At 45.6% G+C, this 22351-nt stretch overlaps 1 protein-coding gene across 1 annotated transcript in view; it reads right to left on the bottom strand.

The window, feature by feature from the left end:
- Nucleotides 1–22351, bottom strand: part of LOC138296719 (cytochrome P450 2K6-like) — a 419360-nt gene that overhangs the window by 55181 nt on the left and 341828 nt on the right. The window contains exon 6 of the mRNA XM_069236120.1: nucleotides 5766–5907. Within this exon, the coding sequence (XP_069092221.1) occupies nucleotides 5766–5907 (142 nt within the window). The remainder of the gene's footprint in view (nucleotides 1–5765; nucleotides 5908–22351) is intronic.

The following is a 22351-nucleotide window of genomic DNA, read 5'->3' as shown; positions in this document are numbered from 1 at the left end:
AATCACCCCCATAGTGTTTAGGGTCTAATTAAATACACAGAATTGTCTCCTACAAGATATTCCCCCATTTCCTATCACAGTCACTTTAGGGCAGAGGTCTTCAAACTGGGGGGCGGGCCCCCCTTGGGGGGCCTCAAGTGATCCCAGGGGGGGCGCCAAACCCTGGGCAAAATAAATATTATACAGATAACATGCCTTTGGTTTAAGCAGAAGCATGTTATTGCAGTTTTAAAAAGGTAACAGTACTTAACTGCAATGTTTAAATAGGTTTAGACCTATTTAAACATTGCCATCTTTGTAAAATACTTGTGAAAAATTCAGAGGGGGGTGCCCAATGATTTTTATTTTTCAACTGGGTGGGGCGCGGCATTAAAAAGTTTGAAGACCACTGCTTTAGGGTGTCTGCTCCCTGAAGCAAGAATTTATCATGTGTTCTTTGACATTTAATATATTTAATTTATACGTGCACATTTCTAAGCCCCTTTAATTGTTATATTCTGTCTTGTTAGTCTCGTTCTTCAATGTAATTGGCCTAGAATGTGGTGATGGGTGTTTATTTGCCATTCTCTGGGCAGAAGTTAGAAAGAAATTAGTTGAGGTTAATGTGACTGCCAATGTGGGGGATTCCTCAAGAACCCTCTAAATGCTTTTGATGCTGGTGGTATGCCTATAAATAGTATAAATATTATAAGGACCTACTAAAATGTGTTTCTTTGCAGATATGTAATGATGTAATTGTCCATTATTTGAGGAATATGTTTTATGTTAAGGAGAATGTAAGGAGTGGTTTAGGCCTGATGGATATTTATTTTCCACCAAGCATTGCCAATGGCACATTTTTGAAAGTGCTTAGTGATGGTACTGTTGGTTTTTTTAAATACAAATTAAATATTGGTAATGCTAATTTGAATTACTTTCAAATTGAAAACATTTTAAGTTCATATTTTATCTGGAATAGTTTTGCAAACTGTTAATGGTGAATAAATAGTTTTTGACTCCAGAAATTGTTGGTGGCCTAGATTTCTTTGAGGGATCATTGCCAGCATTAAGAACGATGCTGTTGTTGAATTACCTGGAAAGAGTAGGGAATGTTGTTTTTTGGTGATCCACATAAATTCACAGATTTGATTCGGTATCATTATTACACTTGTCTAAAGTTTTCTTCTTGATCTCTAGTAGTAATTTGTATCTTATTGCTAACAGTAATCTTCTGTTATATGACTTTGTGTGCCCATCCCTTACCTTCCAGCTCACAATCGATGTATTTATTGAATGTGTCTTTTTTCTCTCCGGGTAATATGATTTGGTGTGAGAATTTTTGTCAATCTCCTATGATACTCCTTGCTGCAGGGATGTAATGCTAGTTATTAATGAGGTTCTTAGGTGCATATTTATACTTGGCTTGTGCCATTTTTGCATAAAAAACTTTGACGCTAAAACGGCACATAGCTAGCTCCATATTTCTATTTTGACACTAGACTCGTCTAGCATCAAAATATATGGGTTAGCGTCATATTGCTAATGCAGCAAACTATCTTGCCCTAATTAGATGCAAGGTAGGCGTCCCGTCCCCCCGCAAACCCCCTACCGCCTTATTTATACTGCGGCGCAAAAACAATGCGCACGGAGTAGGCGCACCCAAATAATGGCGCTGAGCCTGCTTAGCACCATTTTTTAAAGCCTGTGTCAGACCATGGAATGGACCCACAGATGCCAACCCCAAACCCCAGTAACACCCCCACCCACACCAGAGGGATGCCATAGGATGGGGGACACCATTGTGGCTAAGTAAAGGTAAGTTTTGATTATTTTTTTTCTGGGCCATTGGAGGCCCCACATGGGGCACCCTGCCTGACACTGTGTATTATGGCCTTGCCCAGAGGACAGTGCTTCCTTGGGCTGGCCATTGGAGTGGTGGACATGACTCCTGTCTTTACTAAGACAGGAGTCATGTTTGGGTGGTAGTGCGTCAATGATGCTAGGCTGGTTAGCGACATATTTATAGCTGCTAACCAGCCTAGAGTCATTTCTGGTCCACTACCGCCTCCCCCCTCCCCCGGCTATTGCCTTTTCTTTAGATGCTGGCCTGTCCTCTGTACCACCGTGTGCCATTCCATAAAAAAGGGGCCCGGCTGGTGCTAAATAATGTCGCTAGGGATTTTGGCGCAAAACTGCGTTAGCACAGTTTTGCAACAAAATCCATTAATATGGGCATTAGTATTTTGTGTAGTTGGGTACTACAAACTGAACCAGTCTGTGCACGTCCTGCAAGACCGAAGTGGAGATATTAAAGATGATTCCTGATGTGAATGCCCAGTTCTGCAAAACAGTCCTCTTGATGGGAATCAAGTATAAAGAATTTAATTGACTTTTCAGTTGGGGGAGATGAAGGTGTTTCTGACCAAAACGCGTATGCTTTTATTGCCACCTTATCCTCTGGCTTTCTGAAGCAATAAATAGACACACATGTAAAAGTATTTTGGGCCTGTTAAGGAATACCACAGTTCCAGTACTTGCATTACCACAACCAGTAACCATCATAATATTGCAAATTTAGAATTAAGTTGGGAATAGATGGCAGAAGCACTGTTTCCACATATCTTTCCACACTGAAAGGTAAGGAATTAGCACTAATTTTTTGCAGGGAAAAAATAGATTTCCTGTGCAGTGAAATTGTATTACTCAATATCACAGAATACCTTTGGTGTATGTAAAGTAGCACTCTTATAGTACTCCCTTACATAATATTGCATTAATTGGACCAAAAATGAAGGCCAGAGTGGGAATGTTCAGGGAATACTCATTTACTATTAGCACAGTTAGAAAGGACTGTACTGGTTTATACTATTTCTAAAAGAAAGTTGAATGCTACTGGACTGATCATTAGAGGCATGTGAAAGTGTGTAAAGGAATACTACTGTGGGACTACTTACACACTCATATATGTGTTGGTAAATCAGTCACAATTTGTTGAATGCATTGTTTTTTCCTGATCTTTGCAGTAAAAGCAACCAATGGAGAAGGGACAGGATGGGCAGACGGCAGCCTGCCCCCACTCACGGATGACCGCAACAATTGAGGGGGCGTAGCAGTGGCATGTGAATATCCCTCATCACTGGTTGAAGAAGCTGCAGTGTTGACTGCCACAGACTCAGGAAGATGCCCCCATTTGTCTTCATGGCTGCCAAAAGACCCTCACAAACAACCCTAAGGAGATAAAATGTTAGTGCTTCAAAGTGGAAATCAGTGGCTCCAATTGTTATGTAAGCTCTTCATTTTCACAATGGAGAGGGGAAGGTATGGAGCACTGTATAAAACGAAGTGAGAATCAAACGGAAAGAAAGAATGAGAGAAAAAGGAATAACCAAAAAGAAAAAGAGGGAGGAAAAGTAAAATAAGCAAAGAACAAAAAGGGGGGACAGAGAAAAGAAAGAAAGAAAGAAAGAAAGAAAGAAAGAAAGAAAGAAAGAAAGAAAGAAAGAAAGAAAGAAAGAAAGTGTAATACGTTTTTCAAATAAATATAGAAGGAGAAGGAAAGAGAATTGAACAGTAAGAAATTTACAAAAAGAAGCAAGACAGAAAAGCTGAATGAAGAAATTGAAAAGGATAATAAAATATGGAAGGCATGAAAAAGAAACAGGATGACAGGAAGAACAACAGAAAGAAAGAGGAAATGAAAATAAATTAATTTAGTTTTGGTCTACATGTTATTCTTCATTCCAGGGATACTCACTGGAAACGTTATTCCCATCCACGCACTATCCCCACACATACATCCACCAATCATGAAATCTGGGTCTTAGTGCCGAAACCACTACGCTCTCTTGTCAACAGCTAATGGCAGACTGGTAGAGCCCAAATATTGGGAAGGTTTATATGATTAAAGATGCTTTATGCACCTTTAAAAAAATATGTAAGTTTATGCCAAATTACATACCAAGATGCTATTGGAAACGTCCATCCACCTATAGCTTTAAAAGCTTTTTTGGGCAAAACTGGGCTGAACTATCTCTTTATAGCTAAATGTTTTAGGTAATTTCTTTAAATTTGCGTTTTAACATGTAAAGTTTAGCCCTATGAAAAGAAGACTTCTCTAATACTCTAATAATAACGTCAGCAGGCAGTACTTGAATATTTTGGCTTACTACATGAGTGGCCCTTAATAACTTCCTGGAACTGATTAGCTTTTTACTATATATATATATATATATATATTTTATGTAATTGTTGAAAATAACACATGCGCTAATTTTATAAAATGTGCTCGGGAAGTAGCAGCCCATCCCACCCTTTAATAATTCTCGGACGTTTTTTGGTCAGTGCCATTAGCAATATTGTTGAAACGGGGTTATTATTTTATTTTTTTAGTTGTCCTTTGTTCGCCAGAATCTGAAAGAAGGCTCCTGCAGGCTGCTGCGTGTGCCTGAAGACAAGATGAAGCCGTCTGCAGGGTTGTCACTATTTACTACCTATTTCTACCTTGTACTTTCCAACTGTTTGCCCCAATATTTGTCCCATACCCCTGACTGAGTCCAGAGCCATCCAGATGACAAACAGCACCAGGAAATGTATATAGTTTTCCCTTTCTCAGTGCTGGCCACAGCCCTGTACTTAAATTTAACTGGGAAAAATATTTTGACAAGCTCCCATCACATGTTTTCTCCCGCCCACCCCGCCGCCACCACAAAGCATTTAGGATTTATGCAGATTTTCGGGGCCATCACCAACAGTCCAGTTTCAGAGGGAAGTTATAAAGAAAGTTATGTGTTCTTGTGTAAATGTGTAGATTTATCTATCAGGGGGGTTGGCGAACTGTTTTGTAATCACAAATGACTTCAAGACTCGGTGCAATGGTTAGAACCAATATATATGAGATTCTGTCCTATGCAAATGAGCTCTGCCTCCAGAAAGGAATGCAACAGAGCTTAACAATGTGCCCCTGGACTGCGTATTACAAAGAGTTTAAAGGCATAGGGCGGCATAGTTTGTGGCACAGGACAGCAAAGCCAGTTACCTTGCTGTGCTGCCCTGCGTCACAGGGAAAGGGCAGGAATGCACAGCATCTATGGCATGTCCTTTTCCCCTGTGCTGGCGCCAGTTCAGCAGCTTATCGCCAACACAGGCACCATGGTGCAAGAGTACCTGCATTACATGCAAGATTATTTTTATGCAGGAAGGGCTACCTACCTGTACAAAACAATTCTGGGAGGCTTATACCTCTTTCTATTTGTGAGGCAAAAAAAGCAAGGAGAAATAGTGAAATTTCTCCTGAGGGTGCCTCCCCTCGGGAGGCGTAAGGTTTTGGCACATTCCTAGGTTTACAAGGTCTTATAAATCAGGGGATGCGTCAAGATCCATGGGTGTTGTGTGGGAACACCCAGCGCATTGCCCACAGAATGCCTACCTAACAGAGAGTAAGGCAATGCAGCGAATTGCACTGTCTTGCCTTACTCTATATTTAAGAGGACATTCAAAGCCATGCAAAGTGGCTTTTTGTAGCCTAATACCTATGATTTAGTGGTTTGCCCCGCTGTTGAGTCACAAAACGTGATGCAACAGCGATGCTAGGGCCTCATAATTATGGGCCATAGTTCCTGATGTAAAATAGGAATTATGCTAACTAAAGCACATCAGGTTGTTACAATGTAACATGTATTTCATAGCTACTGGTTACAACCAATGGGCAGTCATAATTATATCTTCAGGAAATACAAATGATAATTATATACAAAGATCATAACTTAAAGGCAAGACCCCATGCTCACTTTGAATCTCTGGGTATTTCATCATTAGCAAGCAGCTCCATTGGAGAGTGGCAGATGTTGTGTCTGTTCCTGCCGTGAACAAGGTGGTTACAACACTTATCAAATTCACTTCGTGGAAATGTGAGTTTGGATTTGTTTTCTCCTGTGAAAGAAATATCATATTAAATTAGTTTTGTGTAGTGCAAAACAAAATACATTTTATTTGAGAATAAGCCAACATTCAACTTCTTAAAGTAAAATTGATATATATATCACCCACTGGCGACCAAGTTTCCATAGGAAAAGCATTTTCAAACTTGACTATGGCACTGCACTGTTTGACAAATCTTCATAATTTTTTTTTTTAAAGTGTCTCTTTGGGTCTTGTTGTGAATGGAAAGTTCCAGGGTGATCCGTCAAGCGGGGGCTGAGAAACAAAGGGTGGGTGTAAAACAAAAGTGCATTTCCCATCTCCATTCCCATAGGGATTTTGAAAGTGACTACAGCCCGAGCCAATAGACGCAATTACACAAACTTTGGCAGAAAGGTAGGTCTTGGTCCAGAAAGAAAGCTTTTTGTTAATGAGTGTAAATCTTTTGAGTAGTTTTTTAGATATTAAAGGAAATCCAAATTTGTATATCTAGGTGCACAAATACTTTCAAACGAATTTCAACAGGAATGCAGTGATCGGCTGGCTGCAACCAGAGCAGAAATTTGTGGCCACAATTTTAAATATTGGGACATAGTCCCTTGGGCTGAAAGTAAACATGAAAAGGTGTATAAGGGGTCAGGGTAGAGGTACCCTGATCCTATGACTGGAATATTGGGGCGTTTGAGAGACCCCCTATGTGTGACATGCTGGGTTTTTTCCCACATGCGATATTCGAAAATGCGTCAGGATGCTCAGCGCAACCCCCCATGTAACGTTATGATGCATTCATGAATATCAGAGGAAAAAACAAAAAAGACATATTGGCCAGCCCCCACCACGCACACCAAAGGCCATGCGTGGCTCGGGAATTGGTGCTTATAGGTGGTTGGCCTTGGCCACAGAAGCCTATGCCTAACCCTCAGGGCCTGCGACCTTTGGCCGTGTGCGGCAGTGGTTAGATTAACCTAAAGTAATTAAAATTACTTAACCCCTTACCTACTGGGCTATTCCTCCCCCCCCACCCCCCAGTGCTGAGCCCTTTTTTGGCTATTTGGGATAGTTCACGCTTAGGTCTTCATAACTTTTGGTTTACAAAAGCTATCCACGCCAAATTTGTGTCCTTTTTTCCAACATCCTAGAGATTCTAAAAGTACCCAGTGTTTGTGAGTTCCCCTGAAGGAGGCCAAGAAATTAGCCAAAATCCAGCTTAAATTTTGTTTTCAGAAATATGGGAAAAAAGGGCTGCTGAAGAAAGAATGTGTTTTGTCTCCTGAAAATGGCATCAACAAAGGGTTTGCAGTGCTAAAATCACCATCTTCCCAGTTTTCAGGAACAGACAGACTTGAATCAGAAAACCACATTTTTCAACACAATTTTGACATTTCACTGGGACATAAACTATTTTTACTTTTTTTTGTGCTTTCAGCCTCCTTTCAGTTAGTGACAGAAATGGGTATGAAATCAATGCTGGATCCTTGACAGCTAAATATTACGAAAAAGTAGACAATATTCTGAATTCAGCAAGAGGTCATTGTGTAGATCCTTCAAGGTTTTCCTACAGAAAGTAACAGCTAAAATAAAAATATATTAAAATTGAGGTGAAAAAATAGCCATTTCTGGCCACGTTTTCCTCTATAACTTCTGGTTGTGGGGATATATTGGGCTTGTAGGTTCATCAAGAACCTTAGGCACCCTGAGCCAATAAATGAGCTGCAGCTTGCAAAGGGTTTTCATTGTATGCCAGGTACATAGCAGTTAATTTGGTGAAACATAAAGAGTGAAAATTAGGTATCAAGGAAGCCTTTGTATTTCCAAAATGGGCACAAGATAAGGTGTTACGAAGCAGTGGTATTTGCACATCTCTTAATTCTGGGCATAATAGCATGTGAATTATAAGGCATTTCTCAAATAGACTTCTTTTTTACACACTGACTTATATTTGGAATAAAAAAATGTAGAGAAAGACAAGGGTCAATAACACTTGTTCTGCTATTCTGTGTTCCCCCAAGTCTCCCGATAATAATGGTACCTCATGTGTGTGGGTAGGCCCGCGACAGGAAACGCAACATGGACACATCAGATTTTTACATTGAAATCTGATGTGTCTTTTGCAAAGTGCTAGCTGTGGATTTTGGCCTCTAGCTCAGTCGGCAACTAGGGAGATCTACCAAACCTGTGCATTTTTCTAAACTAGACACTTAGGGGAATCCTTGGTGGGGTGACTTATGGGGCTCTTACCAGGTTCTGTTACCCAGAATCCTTTGCAAACCTCACAATTTGGCAAATAAAACACTTTTCCCTCACATTTCGGTGCTGCAAAGTTCTGGAATCTGAGAGGAGCCACAAACGTCCTTCCACCCAGCATCCCCCCAAGTCTCCCCATAAAATTTGTACCTCACTTGTGTGGGTAAACCTAGTGCCCGCAACAGGAAATACCCCAAAAACCAAAGTGGACACATCACATCTTTCCAATTAAAATGGACTTGTTTTTTGCAAAGTACCCAGCTGTGGATTTTGGCTTCTAGCTCAGCCGGCACCTAGGGAAGCTTAGCAAACATATATTTTTGGGAAACTAGACACAGGGGAATTCATAATGGGGTGTCTTGCGGGGCTCTTACCAGGTTCTGTTACCCAGAATCCTTTGGAAACCTCAAAATTTTGTAAAAAACACTTTCTTCAGATTTCGGTGCTGCAAAGTTCTGGAATCTGAGAGGAGCCTCAAACGTCCGAAGCAGCAACTTCAGGATAGCTCCACAAAGCACAGTCACAGGCAGGGCAGCTCTGCTTCCTCAGCTCTTCAGCTCTTCTCCAGGCAGAGGTTCCTCTTGATTTCCAGAAGTGTTCTAAAGTCTGTAGTTTTGGGTGCCCTTCTTATACCCAATTTCACCTTTGAAGTAGGCCTACTTCAAAACAAAGTCCCTTTTGTATTTGAACACCTGCCTTGCCCAGGCCAGGCCCCAGACACTCACCAGGGGGTTGGAGACTGCATTGTGTGATGGCAGGCAGAGCCCTTTCAGGTGTGAGTGACCACTCCTCCCATCCCTCCTAGCACAGATGGCTCATCAGGAAATGCAGACTACTCCCAGGTCCCTTTGTGTCACTGTCTAGTGTGAGGTGCAACCAGCCCAACTGTGAAACTGACACAGACAGGGAATCCACAAAAGGCAGAGTCACAGAAATGGTATAAGGAAGAAAATGCTCACTTTCTAAAAGTGGCATTTTCAAACACACAATCTTAAAATCAACTTTACTAAATGATGTATTTTTAAATTGTGAGCTCATAGACCCCAAACTCCACATGGCCATCCACTCCCAAAGGAAATCTACACTTTAATCAGATTTAAAGGTAACACCGATGTTAACCTATGAGAGGGACAGGCCTTGCAACAGTGAAAAACGAATGTAGCAATATTTCACTGTCAGGACATATAAAACACATTACTATATGTCCTACCTTAACCATACACTGCACCCTGCCCTTGAGGCTACCTAGGGCCTACCTTAGGGGTGCCTTACATGTAAGAAAAGAGAAGGTTTAGGCCTGGCAAGTGGGTACACTTGCCAAGTCGAATTTACGTTTAAATCTGCACACACAGACTGTTGAGACGGGGCCACACACCTGAAAAGCAGGATGTCTGCAGGGGCGATGGTATGCCCCAACCTCCTGGAACACTTTTCGGCACTTCCTGGTGGACAGAGAAACCCCAGCAGGTGTCCCAAAAGGAAAGGGGGAGTGGAAGAGAAAGAGACAAAACACTGCCACATCTTGCCGGTCCAGCCAGGCACCGTGTATCTTGGGGGGGCAGGTCGTTGTTGGCAGAGTGATAGTAGAGTTAGTGCACTCAACTTCCTTGAAACTGAATCTCTCTTTCTGATATGGGCACGGGGTCAGTAGAAGAACACCGGGATGCTCCAGAATTTTTCTTGGATAATAATAACTGTTGGCACAATTACTAATACTGTATTACCAAAAACCCAAACTGAGTACCATAACAATAAGTACTGCAACACTAGGGCTGGCTTCAAAGACATTCACTGTTGCACACTACAATTAGAAGTGTGGTTGCACTTATCATGTACAAGAAAGACAAACAAGGGCATTACTTATATCACGTATAACTTTCCTGCATGCATAGGGTTAAACTAAAAGGAACATAAACAATCCAAGAAATACAAATGTCCACTCTGGGTTTAAAAAGTTAGGGTGGCACAGTTTGATTTGGTTTTGCTGTGGGTGTGAAAAACCCTTCAAAAGCAAATTCCTCAAACCTGAGACACAGGCATGAATGAAACAATTTAGGCCCATATTTATACTTTTTGACACACAACTGCGCCAATGCAGTTGTGCGTCAAATATTTTACCGCCGGCTAACGCCATTCCAACGCGCCATGTGGGCGCCATATTATTGGAATGACGTTAGCCGGCACTGCGGACTGGTGTGCGTCAAAAAAAATGACTCACACCAGGCAGCGCCGGCGTATGGGAAAACTAACTGTATCACTGAGGCTCTGCTAACTAGAACCTCAGTGTTTATGCTCTCTCTGCTTTTAAAATTGTCAGTGCAGGCTAGCGACTATTTTCACCAATTCTGATTGGCACACTGGAACACCCTTATAATTCCCTAGTATATGGTACCTGGGTACCCAGGGTATTGGGGTTCCAGGAGATCCCTATGGGCTGCAGCATTTCTTTTGCCACCCATAGGGAGCTCAGACAATTCTTACACAGGACTGCCACTGCAGCTTGAATGAAATAATGTCCACGTTATTTCACAGCCATTTTACACTGCACTTAAGTAACTTATAAGTCACCTATATGTCTAACCCTCACCTAGTGAAGGTTAGGTGCAAAGTTACTAAGTGTGAGGGCACCCTGGCACTAGCCAAGGTGCCCCCACATTGTTCAGGGCAATTTCCCCAGACTTTGTGAATGCGGGGACACCATTACACGTGTGAACTACATATAGGTGGTAACTCTGAACATGGCCATGTAACATGTCTAAGATCATGGAATTGTCCCCCCAAGCCAAATCTGGTATTGGGGTGCCAATCCTATGCATTCCCGAGGCTCCAGCATGGACCCCGGGTACTGCCAAACTAGCTCTTTGGAGTTTTTTCTGCAGCTACCACTGCTGCCAACCCTCAGACAGGTTTCTGCCCTCCTGGGGTCTGAGCAGCCCGGTCCCAGGAAGGGAGAACTAAGGATTTCCTCTGAAAGATGATGTTACACCCTCTCCCTTTGGAAATAGGTGTTAAGGTCTGGGGAGGAGAAGCCTCCCCCAGCCTCTGGAAATGCTTTGAAGGGCACAGATGGTGCCCTCCTTGCATAAGCCAGCCTACACCAGTTCAGGGGGCCCACAGCCCCTGCTCTGGCACGAAACTGGACAAAGGAAAGGGGAGTGACCACTCCCCTGCCCATCACCACCCCTGGGGTGGTGCCCAGAGCTCCTCCAGTGTTACCCAGACCTCTGCCATATTCAATGCAGAGGTGTGAGGGCACATTGGGGATCTCTGAGAGGCCAGTGCCAGCAGGTGTCGTCAGAGACCCCTCCTGATAGGCTCTTACCTGGTTAGGTAGCCAATCCTCCTCTGAGGGCTATTTAGGGTCTCTCCTGTGGGTTTCTCATCAGATAATGAATGCAAGAGCTCACCAGAGTTCCTCTGCATCTCCCTCGTCAATCTCTGCCAAGGACCAAAGTAGCAAGACGACTACCAGCAACATTGTAGCGCCTAATTCTGCTGGCTTTCTCGGCTGTTTCGTGGTGGTGCATGCTCTGAGGGCTGTCTGCCTTCACCCTGTACTGGAAGCCAAGAAGAAATCTCCCGTGGGTCGTCAGAATCTCCCCCCTGCTAACACAGGCACCAAACCTCTGCATCACCGGTCCTCTGGGTCCTCTCTCATCTTGACGAACATTGTCCCTGGAACACAGGAGCTGGATCCAAGTGACCCCGACAGTCCAGTGGTCTTTCTGTCCACATTTGGTGGAGGTAAGTCCACGCCAGACAGTAATCCTGTGTACTGCGTGATCTGCAGCTGCTAGGGCTTCTGTGCACTTTTGCAAGGATTCCTTTGTGCACAGCATATCCCAGGTCCCCCGCACTCCGTCCTGCATTGCTCAACTAGCTGAGTTGACCACAGACTTTGTGGGACCCTCTTTTGTTGTGTTGAGACAACCGCTGTGTTCAGATTTCTTGAATGCCTATTCAAGTGCTTCTGCATGGGCTGCCTGCTTCTGCATGGGCTCTCTCTGTTGCTGAGTGCCCCCTCTGTCTCCTCCTCCGAGGGGCAACCTCCTGGTCTTTCCTGGGCCCGGGCAGCACCCATTATCTTTAACCGCGACTCTTGCAGCTAGCAAGGCTTATTTGAGGTCTTTCTGCATGGAAACAACTCTGTATCCTCCAGCACGCCGTGTGACATCTTCTGACTAAAGGAGAAGTTCCTGGCACCTTCCAGTGTTGCAGAATCTTTGGCTTCTTCCACCCGGAGGCAGCCCTTTTGCACCTTCATCCGGGGTTTAGTGGGCTCCTGCCCCCTCTGGACACTTGCGTGACTCTTGGACTTGGTCTCCTTCCTTTTCAGGTCCTCAGGTCCAGGAATCCGTCTCCAGTGCTTTGCAGTCAGTTGTTGCCTTTGCAGAATCCCCTATCTCGACTTGACTGTCTTTCTGGGGTAGCAGGGTAACTTTATTCCTACTTTTCAGGGTCTTTGGGTGGGGTATCTTGGACACCCTTAGTGGTGTCTTACACTCCCAGCGACCCCCTACACACTACACTAGGCCTGGGGTCCATTTGTGGTTCGAATTACACTTTTGGTGTAAATGGTTTGTGTTTCCCCTAGGCCTATTGTCTCCTATTGTATTCTACTGTGTTCTACAGTGTTTGCACTGCTTTTCTAAGTGTTTTACTTACCTGATTTTGGTTTGTGTGTATATTTTGTTTATTTTACTCACCTCCTAAGGGAGTATATCCTCTGAGATACTTTTGGCATATTGGCGGTGATTCTAACCGCGGCGGTCGCCGCCCGCCATGCGGTTACCGCCGAATGACCGCACCGCGGTCACAAGACCGCGGCGGCCATTCTGGCTTTCCCGCTGTGCTGGCGGGCGACCGCCAAAAGGCCGCCCGCCAGCACAGCGGGAAAGACCCAGCAACGATGAAGCCGGCTCCGAATGGAGCCGGCGGAGTTGCTGGAGTGCGACGGGTGCAGTAGCACCCGTCGCGAATTTCAGTGTCTGCTAGGCAGACACTGAAATTCTTTTTGGGGCCCTCTTACGGGCGCCCCTGCAGTGCCCATGCCATTGGCATGGGCACTGCAGGGGCCCCCAGGGGCCCCGCGGCACCCCCTACCGCCATCCTGTTCCTGGCGGGAGACCCGCCAGGAACAGGATGGCGGTAGGGGATGTCAGAATCCCCATGGCGGCGGAGCGGGCTACGCCGCCATGGAGGATTCTCAAGGGCAGCGGAAAGTCGGCGGTACACCGCCGACTTTCCGTTTCTGGCCGCAGCTGAACCGCCGCGGTCAGAATGCCCAGCGGTGCACCGCCAGCCTGTTGGCGGTGTTACCGCGGTCATTCGCCCTGGCGGTTTTTACCGCCAGGGTTAGAATGACCACCATTGTCACTAAAATAAAGTACCTTTATTTTTAGTAACTCTGAGTACTGTGTTTCTTATGATATAGTGCTAGATGATGTTAAGGTGCATAGTAGGAGCTTTGCATGTCTCCTAGTTCAGCCTAAGCTGCTCTGCTATAGCTACCTCTATCAGCCTAAGCTGCTAGAACACTACTAATCTACTAATAAGGGATAAGTGGGCCTGGCACAAGGTGTAAGTACCATAAGGTACCCACTTTAAGTCAGGCCAGTCTTCTACACTAATAAATCAAATATGCCAATCATGGATAAGACAATTACATACACATTTTGTTAAGGAACACCTGCACTTTAGCACTGGTTAGTAGTGGTAAAGTGCCCAGAGTAACAAAAACAGCTAAATCAGAGTCCAGCACACATCAACAACCTGGGAAACAGAGTCAAAAAGTTAAGGGAGACCACGCCAAGGATGAAAAGTCTAACATATATAGATCTATATATTTTTTTAAACAGCTGTATGGTTGCCTTGAGTGCCATATTTTATTGGCCGTGAGCATTTTTTTTTTAACACCGCTGGGGGGACATAATCAGGTGTGATCGCACCCCCCGGGATAAACCTACCTTTCTAAAAAAAAAAATGTGCCAGGGGGTGGCTGGTTTTCCATGGGCGCCGACCACTAAGTGAAATCCCTGGTGTCTAGTGGTGGTTTCCTGGCCCTCGATCCCAGCTGTGCTGTGATCGAGGGCCAGGAGACCCATTCAGTAAGGCCTCGTTTGAAAGGGGAGAATCTAGCATTAGAAAGGCCTGTTTAGGCCTCTTTTCCTCACTGGAGCTGGAAGCGGCCAAGGGGCAGGTGGGGAGGGGGGAGACATGGAAGATCTTCCGTGTCTCCCGGGGTTTTTAAAATTAAAAACAAATCCTCCGATGCGACGCATCAGAGCATTTTGTAACCCCCTCCCTGGTGTCGGCCACTGGCCATGACTCACACCACGGAGGTAGTGCAGGCGTCGGCCAGTGGCCAACGCACGCACTGAGGCTGTTGACATCAAAGAAAAACATAGAAATTCACAGAAAAAAAACAAAGGTTCAGGGATGTCATGGTTAGGAAATAGAATTAAGAAACCCCATAGAAATTCACTTAAAAACCAAAGGTTACAAGAACATTATAGTTATGTTCACATTTTACTCACACAAAGCCATAGAAATTCAGCAGTTATAGTAATTGTTATCTCAAATAACTATAACTCGTTCCCTAAGGAAACAATAACTCGCATCCTCGCCATGCACTGCTAAGTTCCCCACATATTACAATGCTGATGACATCTTCTATGTCATCATTGATAATATCACTGTAACATTTGCAGTAAAATTACTGAGGAGAAAACTTGTCAAGGCGGGGGCACTAGTTACAGTTACCTTAGACTTAACTAACTAGGTAATGTGTAAAGTATTTATGCAGCAGTAACAAAGTGAAAAGGAACACAAGAGACATACCAAACCAATTTATAGAAATAGAGTAAATATCAATAAATCATTTGACACCAAAATGACAAAAATCCAATCAGTAGAACCTAAGATATTCAATTATAAAGTTTGCGGAAAAAAGTGCTTAAAAGCACAAATCGCTATTAGAAATGGGGTCTTTGGTTGACAGTCAGGTTGCCCTCTGTCCAAGCAAAGACCCTCAATCTAGTCAGGCCAAAGGAGAAACACACCTTGTAAACCTTTTCTCATCCCCTTGGTAGCTTGGTATGAGCAGAAAGGCTTATCTCAGAAGCAATGTATAAAGTGTTTTACCAACTCACACAGTAACACTGTAAAAAACACCACAAAAGGACTTAGCACCATTTTAGACAAATAGCCAATATTTATCTGAGTAAAACAAGACCAGCACAACAAAACTCCAACGTACACAAGTCAAGTTATGAATGTTTAAAGATGAAACTTTAATATAGCGCTTAGAAACACAAGGGCTTCGATTTGTTGATATCACAGTGTCGTGACGGAGTCGTTCACAACAATTCGGCGCTAATGGTACCGGTCACGGAGTCACACGGACCCCCAGGTACAGTACCTTGTGTAAATGAGGAAACAAGCCAGTGCACAGAGTTGGGTATCAAGGCATCACAGGATCCAGTGCGGCGCTGGTTCCGGTGCTGCGGAGAGAAAGAGCGGAGGCATTGGTACAAGGCATCTGATCCTAGCTGTGGAGCTGTGGAAGTGAAGCAGCGTCAGATCCGTGTATTTCCAGGGCGGTCGATATCCAGCGGTCCGGGTGTGGTGCAGCAAAGTCAATATCATGGACATCTGTGACACGTCACTTCGGGACTCAGCGGCGTCGGGCCTGCGGGGTTGTCGCACTCCACTGAGGACCACGGCTTCAGTTGCAGGTGGCGTCATGTGATCCGGCAGCGGCGTCACTCCAGAGTTGCCCAAAGTCAGTGCACTTGTTTCTTCTTGGTTTTTCACCAGCTTCTCCATTCAAGGGCCCAGGGACTGGGTAGGACACCACTTGGCAGGGCAATAGTCTCAGCAGAGAGTCCATGTGCTGGCAGAAGAAGTCTTTGATGGCCCTGAGACTTTAAATCAGGGGACAAGTTCAATCCAAGCCCTTGGAGATACCTCTAAAGCAGGAATATACCACAAAGTCCAGTCTTTGTCCCCTTTCACAGGCAGAAGCAGCACCTGGAGGATAGCCGAAAAAAGCACAGTCACAGGCAGGGGCAGCACTTCTCTTTTAGATCTTCAGCTTTCTCCTGGCAGAGGTTCCTCTTGAATCCTTGAAGTGATTTGAAAATCTGGCGTTTTGGGTCTACTACTTATACTTTCTGCCTCTGAAGTAGGCAAACTTCAAATTAAAGTCTCTGCTGTTCACAAGATCCTAAAAAACACAAAAAGGGTATGAGGTTCACTTGAAATGAGGAGCTGTACCCAAGGGATATTATCCAGGGGCTCCTAGACCTCAATGGGTGTATGAATAAAGTGTGAGTGCTGTGGAGTGGTGATGGGTAGGGGGAGGCGGGATCGGTTGGTATTTCCTTTACGGACTAGGTGGTCTCATACACTATCTAGTGTCATGCTTCATCATTTGACCACCTAGCCCCACCCAGGTAGGACAATGCCACCTGGGCGGACTCAACCTCACCGTTAAAGGAACGGGAGGGAGTGTGTAAATTATTATTATCTGGAATAAGTGGGATCCAGCTAAGCTAGGGAAAGATATAAAAACACCTAAGCAGTTAACGGTGTGCAATCTATACTTTTAATAATGGTGTCTGCTGGTGTATTAAAAACAAGGATGGGACACCAGAGTGAGAACAAGGACTCACTGGGTCACCTATCTAAAAATGGCTGACATGTTTCTGCCCTCTACAATGAGCCAAGGAAGGTCTGGGGGCATTCTTCAGGGCCTAGGATCCCCAAACGTCATGCAATGCAGAGACAAACATCCAACACTCAATAAGAGAGTGGGTACAGAAATGTAAGAAATGGTGGGGCCTACCTGTGGCGAGGAACTTCCTAGTGTAGGACTAGGGGAACAGAAGCGTGATTAAGGTTTTGTAAAAAACGACACAGCACAGCAAAACACACTCAGAGAGGTGACACAGGAAGCCAAAGTCATGCAATGTAAGAGGTGTAACAGATATCTACCAAGAACATAATATCTTACCCCACGTCTAAAGGCTACTTGCCCCAGATTTCAGGAGGGGGGGTGTCCCCTTATAGTCATACTCTAGGGGAAGGGGAAAGAAAAGAAATAGGCAGGGACGGCAATCAATATAAGTAAAAGAATCATGATTCTGTGAGTCCATAGGTATACTCCCTAGGGAACATTTAGGAGAACACCTCTGTGAAACAATGAGATAGACATCATCTCGTGTCAAAAATAGTGGGTGCAGCTTAATGGATGCCTGCAGAGAGGCAATATGCTGCCACAGGCTACATGCTAGAGAACCCGACCATCTGAGCCCCAGCTCGGGGAAACAGACGATGGGTAAAGTAAAGTAAACTGCACACACTGCTGCAACCAACAAACACTCAGGTAACCAGAATGATTCTTATCTGTAGCATAGCAGTGGATCTCAGAAGGAAAGGAGGAGGAGGTGCTCAGGCACTCACTACATCAAAGGAGGCGCTCGCTATGTGCCTAGTCCGTCCCCTTACTGGACCACTTGAGGTGTGTGGTCCAGAGTGGGGGCGGTTTAAATAGTACGGGCAAATAGGTACTAATGAGGTACCCCCTGTGCGTCCTCTGCCGAGTTGGCTCCGGGTGGTTTCCCGTGCTCGGCACACTGTAGCCGCGTGATAGAGCGGCGCAACACAGTGCTCGGGAGGCTGGGAAGTGAAGCTCCCAGTCTCTGGTGGGGAGAGCGCATGACGCAGCGCGTTGAAGCGCTAAGGAGGCTGGGGAACATAGTTCCCAGTCTCTTGAGAGGCCTCCTATCACGTATGGCGAAAAGGGGGGGTAGAAAATGGAAACAGGGGGGGAAAGGAAGAGGAACAGTGATGGAAGGCGAGACGGGGGGAAGGAAAGGAGGGTGGTTTGGAGGAAAAGAGGTAGAAAAGGGGAGGGAAAGGGAGAGGGAAAGAAAGGAAAAGAGAGAAAAAGAGAGAAGAGAGAAACACGGAATGAAGGAACTGAAGGAGACCGGAGAGAGAGAAAGGGGAAGGTGGACAAAGTGGGGGTGGGTTTAAAAGAGAGGTGGGGTTGAAGGGGGGAGTGGTTTTGGGTTGGGGAAAAAAAGAGAAAAAAAGAAAGGAAGAAGGAGAGAGAACAGAGAGAGAAAAAAGGGTGGGGGAGGAGGTGGAAGAAAACGGGGGTGAAAAAAAGGAAGAAGGGGGACAAAAAAGAGAGAGACACCAACAGGTACCCGGGCAGAGGCAACTGATACTCTACCCACGGGTACCTAGAACAAACTGCTACATTGCTAGAATATGTAGCTTTGGTATGGTCATTTGTTGAGTGAAGACCATGCTATGTCGTCATTCAAACCGCTGGTGTCTGTGTGTAGTCTCCTGACCCAGCGTTGTTCGTAATAAAGTAACTTCTGTGACATGTTGTTGGTTGTAGGTGGCAGCTGCTCTAAAATAATCCATCTCATATCGTCTGGGGAGTGATTATGTGCTACATAATGGCTCGTCAGTTTTGTGGCGTCACGTTTACACCTTATAGTGCTCCTGTGTTCACAGATGCGAGTGCTGACCTTCCTTGTTGTCATCCCGATATATTTTAGCTGTCAGGGGCACTTAATCATGTAGATTAAATTTTTGCTGTTGCAGTTTGTGAGTGCCTTTAGCACCCATGGTGTTTTTAGACCGAGTTCCACTGTGGTGGATTTCTGTGTGAATTTACACACACTACAGTGGCCACACGGGTGGTGGCCGACTGGGAGAGGTAGGTTCCAAAGAGTCAGCTTTTTGTTAGGGAGTTTTTTTGTAGGTTTAGTATGGACCACCATATCGCGTGCGTTGGTGGCTCTTTTAAAGGCATGTAACGGTTGCTGGAAAGGGAGACCACCAGATGTTGGAATCTCCCAATCGTCTCTGATAATCCTCTGGATCTTATTAGATAGTGGATTGAATGTGGTTACACACACTATCTCCTCCGTCTTGGGTTTTTTGGCCCGGGGTTGTAATAACTGGTCTTTGTTGTTATTCCGAGCTCTTTTATATGCTCTCCTGACGAGGTGTGCATGATAATCTATTTCTTGTAGTTTGGTGGACAGCTTATTAGTGTGTTTATTGTAGTCCGAGAGATTTGAGCAGTTTCGTCGTAGACGTAGGAACTGCGCCATGGGGAGGTTCTCCCTCAGGGATCTCGGGTGGTAGCTCTTAAATTGTAGCAAATTGTTCATGTCCGTGGGTTTGTGGTAGACCTCTGTTACCTGTGAACCATTACTTTCGCGAATTAGAAGGTCCAAGAACGGCAGTTGGTTATCGCCGATGGTCATAGTCAATTTGAGAAACGGGTTTGCCGTATTAAACCAGGCTACAAATGCATACGCCTCTTCTCTTGAGCCTGTCCAGATGAGCAGAATATAATCAATGTACCTCTTCCAGAGTTTAATCTGCTCCAGGTGGGGATTATCCTCATGGAGTACCACCTGTCTCTCAAAGTTGTCTACGTACAGTCAGGTTGCCCTCTGTCCAAGCAAGAACCTTCACTCTAGTCAGGGTAAGTCACACACAATCCAAATTATCCTGTGCCCACCCTCTGGTAGCTTGGCACGAGCAGTCAGGCTTAACTTAGAAGGCAATGTGTCAAGTATTTGTGCAATAAATCATACAATAAAACCATATAGCACCACAAAAATACACCACACAGTTTAGAAAAATATAGAATATTTATCTGGATATTTGTAGATCAACATAATAAAAGATGCAATAAGAATTTGTAGGAATATCACTGAAAAGTGATATAAAGTGTCTTAAGTCTTTAAAAAGCAAACAAAGGCCCTCATTCTGACCTTGGCGGGCGGCGGAGGCCGCCCGCCAAAGTCCCGCCGTCAGGTTACCGTTCCGCGGTCGAAAGACCGCGGCGGTAATTCTGACTTTCCCGCTGGGCTGGCGGGCGGTCGCCTTCAGACCGCCAGCCAGCCCAGCGGGAAAGAGGCTTCCACGATGAAGCCGGCTCGGAATCGAGCCGGCGGAGTGGAAGCTGTGCGACGGGTGCAGTTGCACCCGTCGCGTATTTCACTGTCTGCGCAGCAGACAGTGAAATACATGTAGGGGCCCTCTTACGGGGGCCCCTGCAATGCCCATGCCAGTGGCATGGGCACTGCAGGGGCCCCCAGGGGCCCCGCGACCCCCCCTACCGCTATCCGGATCTCGGCGGTCCGACCGCGGTACACTGGCGGGACCCCGCCAGTGGTGCCGGTCCGACCGCGGCTTTACCGCCGCGGTCGGAATCCCCATTGGAGCACCGCCGGCCTGTCGGCGGTGCTCCCGCGGTCCTCCGCCCTGGCGGTCAAAGACCGCCAGGGTCAGAATGAGGGCCAAAGTCTCTTTCAAGCACAAAGTACCTGGTTTAAAGTAGAAAATATCCGCAAAGGGCCGCAGAAGAAGAGATACGTGGAAAAATGGTGTGTGTGGACGGTCTCTTTCTGTGGTTCGCGGGATTACCAGATGTCCTGGGGTCTGTGCGTGGATTCTTCAGCTTGTTTTCCGGCTGTGCGTTGTTCCGCGAGGCCGTGTGTCGAAGTTCCGGTCGCCCCGAAGGTGTTGCGTCGATCAGCGTCGGTGTGCGCTGATTTCCTCATCGCGGAGCAAGCTATGCGTCGTAATTTTCGGCGCACAAAGAGTCCAAATGAAAAAGATAAGTCTTTTTGGTCCTGAGACTTCAGGGAACAGAAGGCACGCTCTATCCAAGCCCTTGGAGAGCACTTTTGCAGCCAGACAAGAGTTCAGCAAGGCAGCAGGCCAACAGCAAGGCAGCAGTCCTTTGTAGAAAGCAGACAGGTGAGTCCTTTGAGCAGCCAGGCAGATCTTCTTGGCAGGATGCAGGTTCTGGTTTCTTCTCCAGCAAGTGTCTGGGGTGGTAGGGCAGAGGCCCTTTTTTATACCCAAATGTCCCTTTGAAGTGGGTGAGACTTCAAAGAGTGGCTTAGAGGTGCACCAGGTCCCCTTTCAGTTCAATCCTGTCTGCCAGGGTCCCAATAGGGAGTGTGGCAGTCCTTTGTGTCAGAGCAGGCCCTTCACCCTCCCAGCCCAGGAAGACCCATTCAAAATGCAGATGTATGCAAGTGAGGCTGAGTACCCTGTGTTTGTGGTGTGTCTGAGTGAAAGCACAAGGTGCTTCCAACTAAACCTAGCCAGACGTGGATTGTAAGGCACAGAAAGATTTAAGTGCAGAGAAATGCTCACTTTCTAAAAGTGGCATTTCTAAAATAGTAATATTAAATCCAACTTCACCAGTCAGCAGGATTTTGTATTACCATTCTGGCCATACTAAATATGACCTTCCTACTCCCTTCAGCTCAGCAGCTGCCACTTCAACAATGGATGAGGGCAGCCCCAATGTTAGCATATGAAGGGAGCAGTCCTCACAGTAGTGTAAAAACGAATTTAGGAGTTTTACACTACCAGGACACGTAACTCCGGTACATGTCCTGCCTTTTACCCCCACAGCACCCTGCTCTAGGGATTACCTAGGGCACACATTAGAGGTGACTTATGTGTAGAAAAAGGGGAGCTTGAGGCTTGGCAAGTACTTTTAAATGCCAAGTCGAAGTGGCAGTGAAACTGCACATACAGGCCTTGCAATGGCAGGCCTGGGACAAGGTAAAGGGGCTACTTGAGTGGGTGGCACCACCAGTGCTGCAGGCCCACTAGTAGCATTTAATCTACAGGCCCGAGGCACATACAGTGCACATTAGTAGGGACTGATAAGTAGATTAAATAGTCCAATTGGGTATGATCCAAGGTTACCATGTTTAAAGGGAGAGAGCATATGCACTTTAGCACTGGTTAGCAATGTTAAAGTGCGCAGAGTCTAAGAGCCAGCAAAAACAGAGTCCAAAATGTGGGGGGAGGCAGGCAAAAAGTTAGGGGTGACCACCCTAAAGCATGTCAGGTCTAACACTTACCACTAAAGAGGATTTTAAGTTACAATTCCTCAGACACTGAGCATGGATTTTCTACCTGTTCCCAAAAGGTAGCACTTACTAAATGCAATAAGGTAACCCAATGTTATACTATGGGTGAAGTAGGCCTTGCAGATGTGAAAAACAGACTAAAGTTTTTCACTCCCAGGACATTTAAAACTGCTAGATGTTTTGCAAAAGGGGTTAGGCTTGGCCTCAGAATGAAGGCTGTTTTGATTCCTCTCTTGAACAATCTCAGACTAGACCTTGATGTAAGTACACTC

The sequence above is a fragment of the Pleurodeles waltl genome, chromosome 5 (assembly GCF_031143425.1).
Source record: "Pleurodeles waltl isolate 20211129_DDA chromosome 5, aPleWal1.hap1.20221129, whole genome shotgun sequence".
Lineage (NCBI taxonomy): Eukaryota > Metazoa > Chordata > Amphibia > Caudata > Salamandridae > Pleurodeles > Pleurodeles waltl.
Note: the sequence above shows the minus strand (reverse complement) of the source record. Positions and strands in the feature narration are given on the sequence as shown.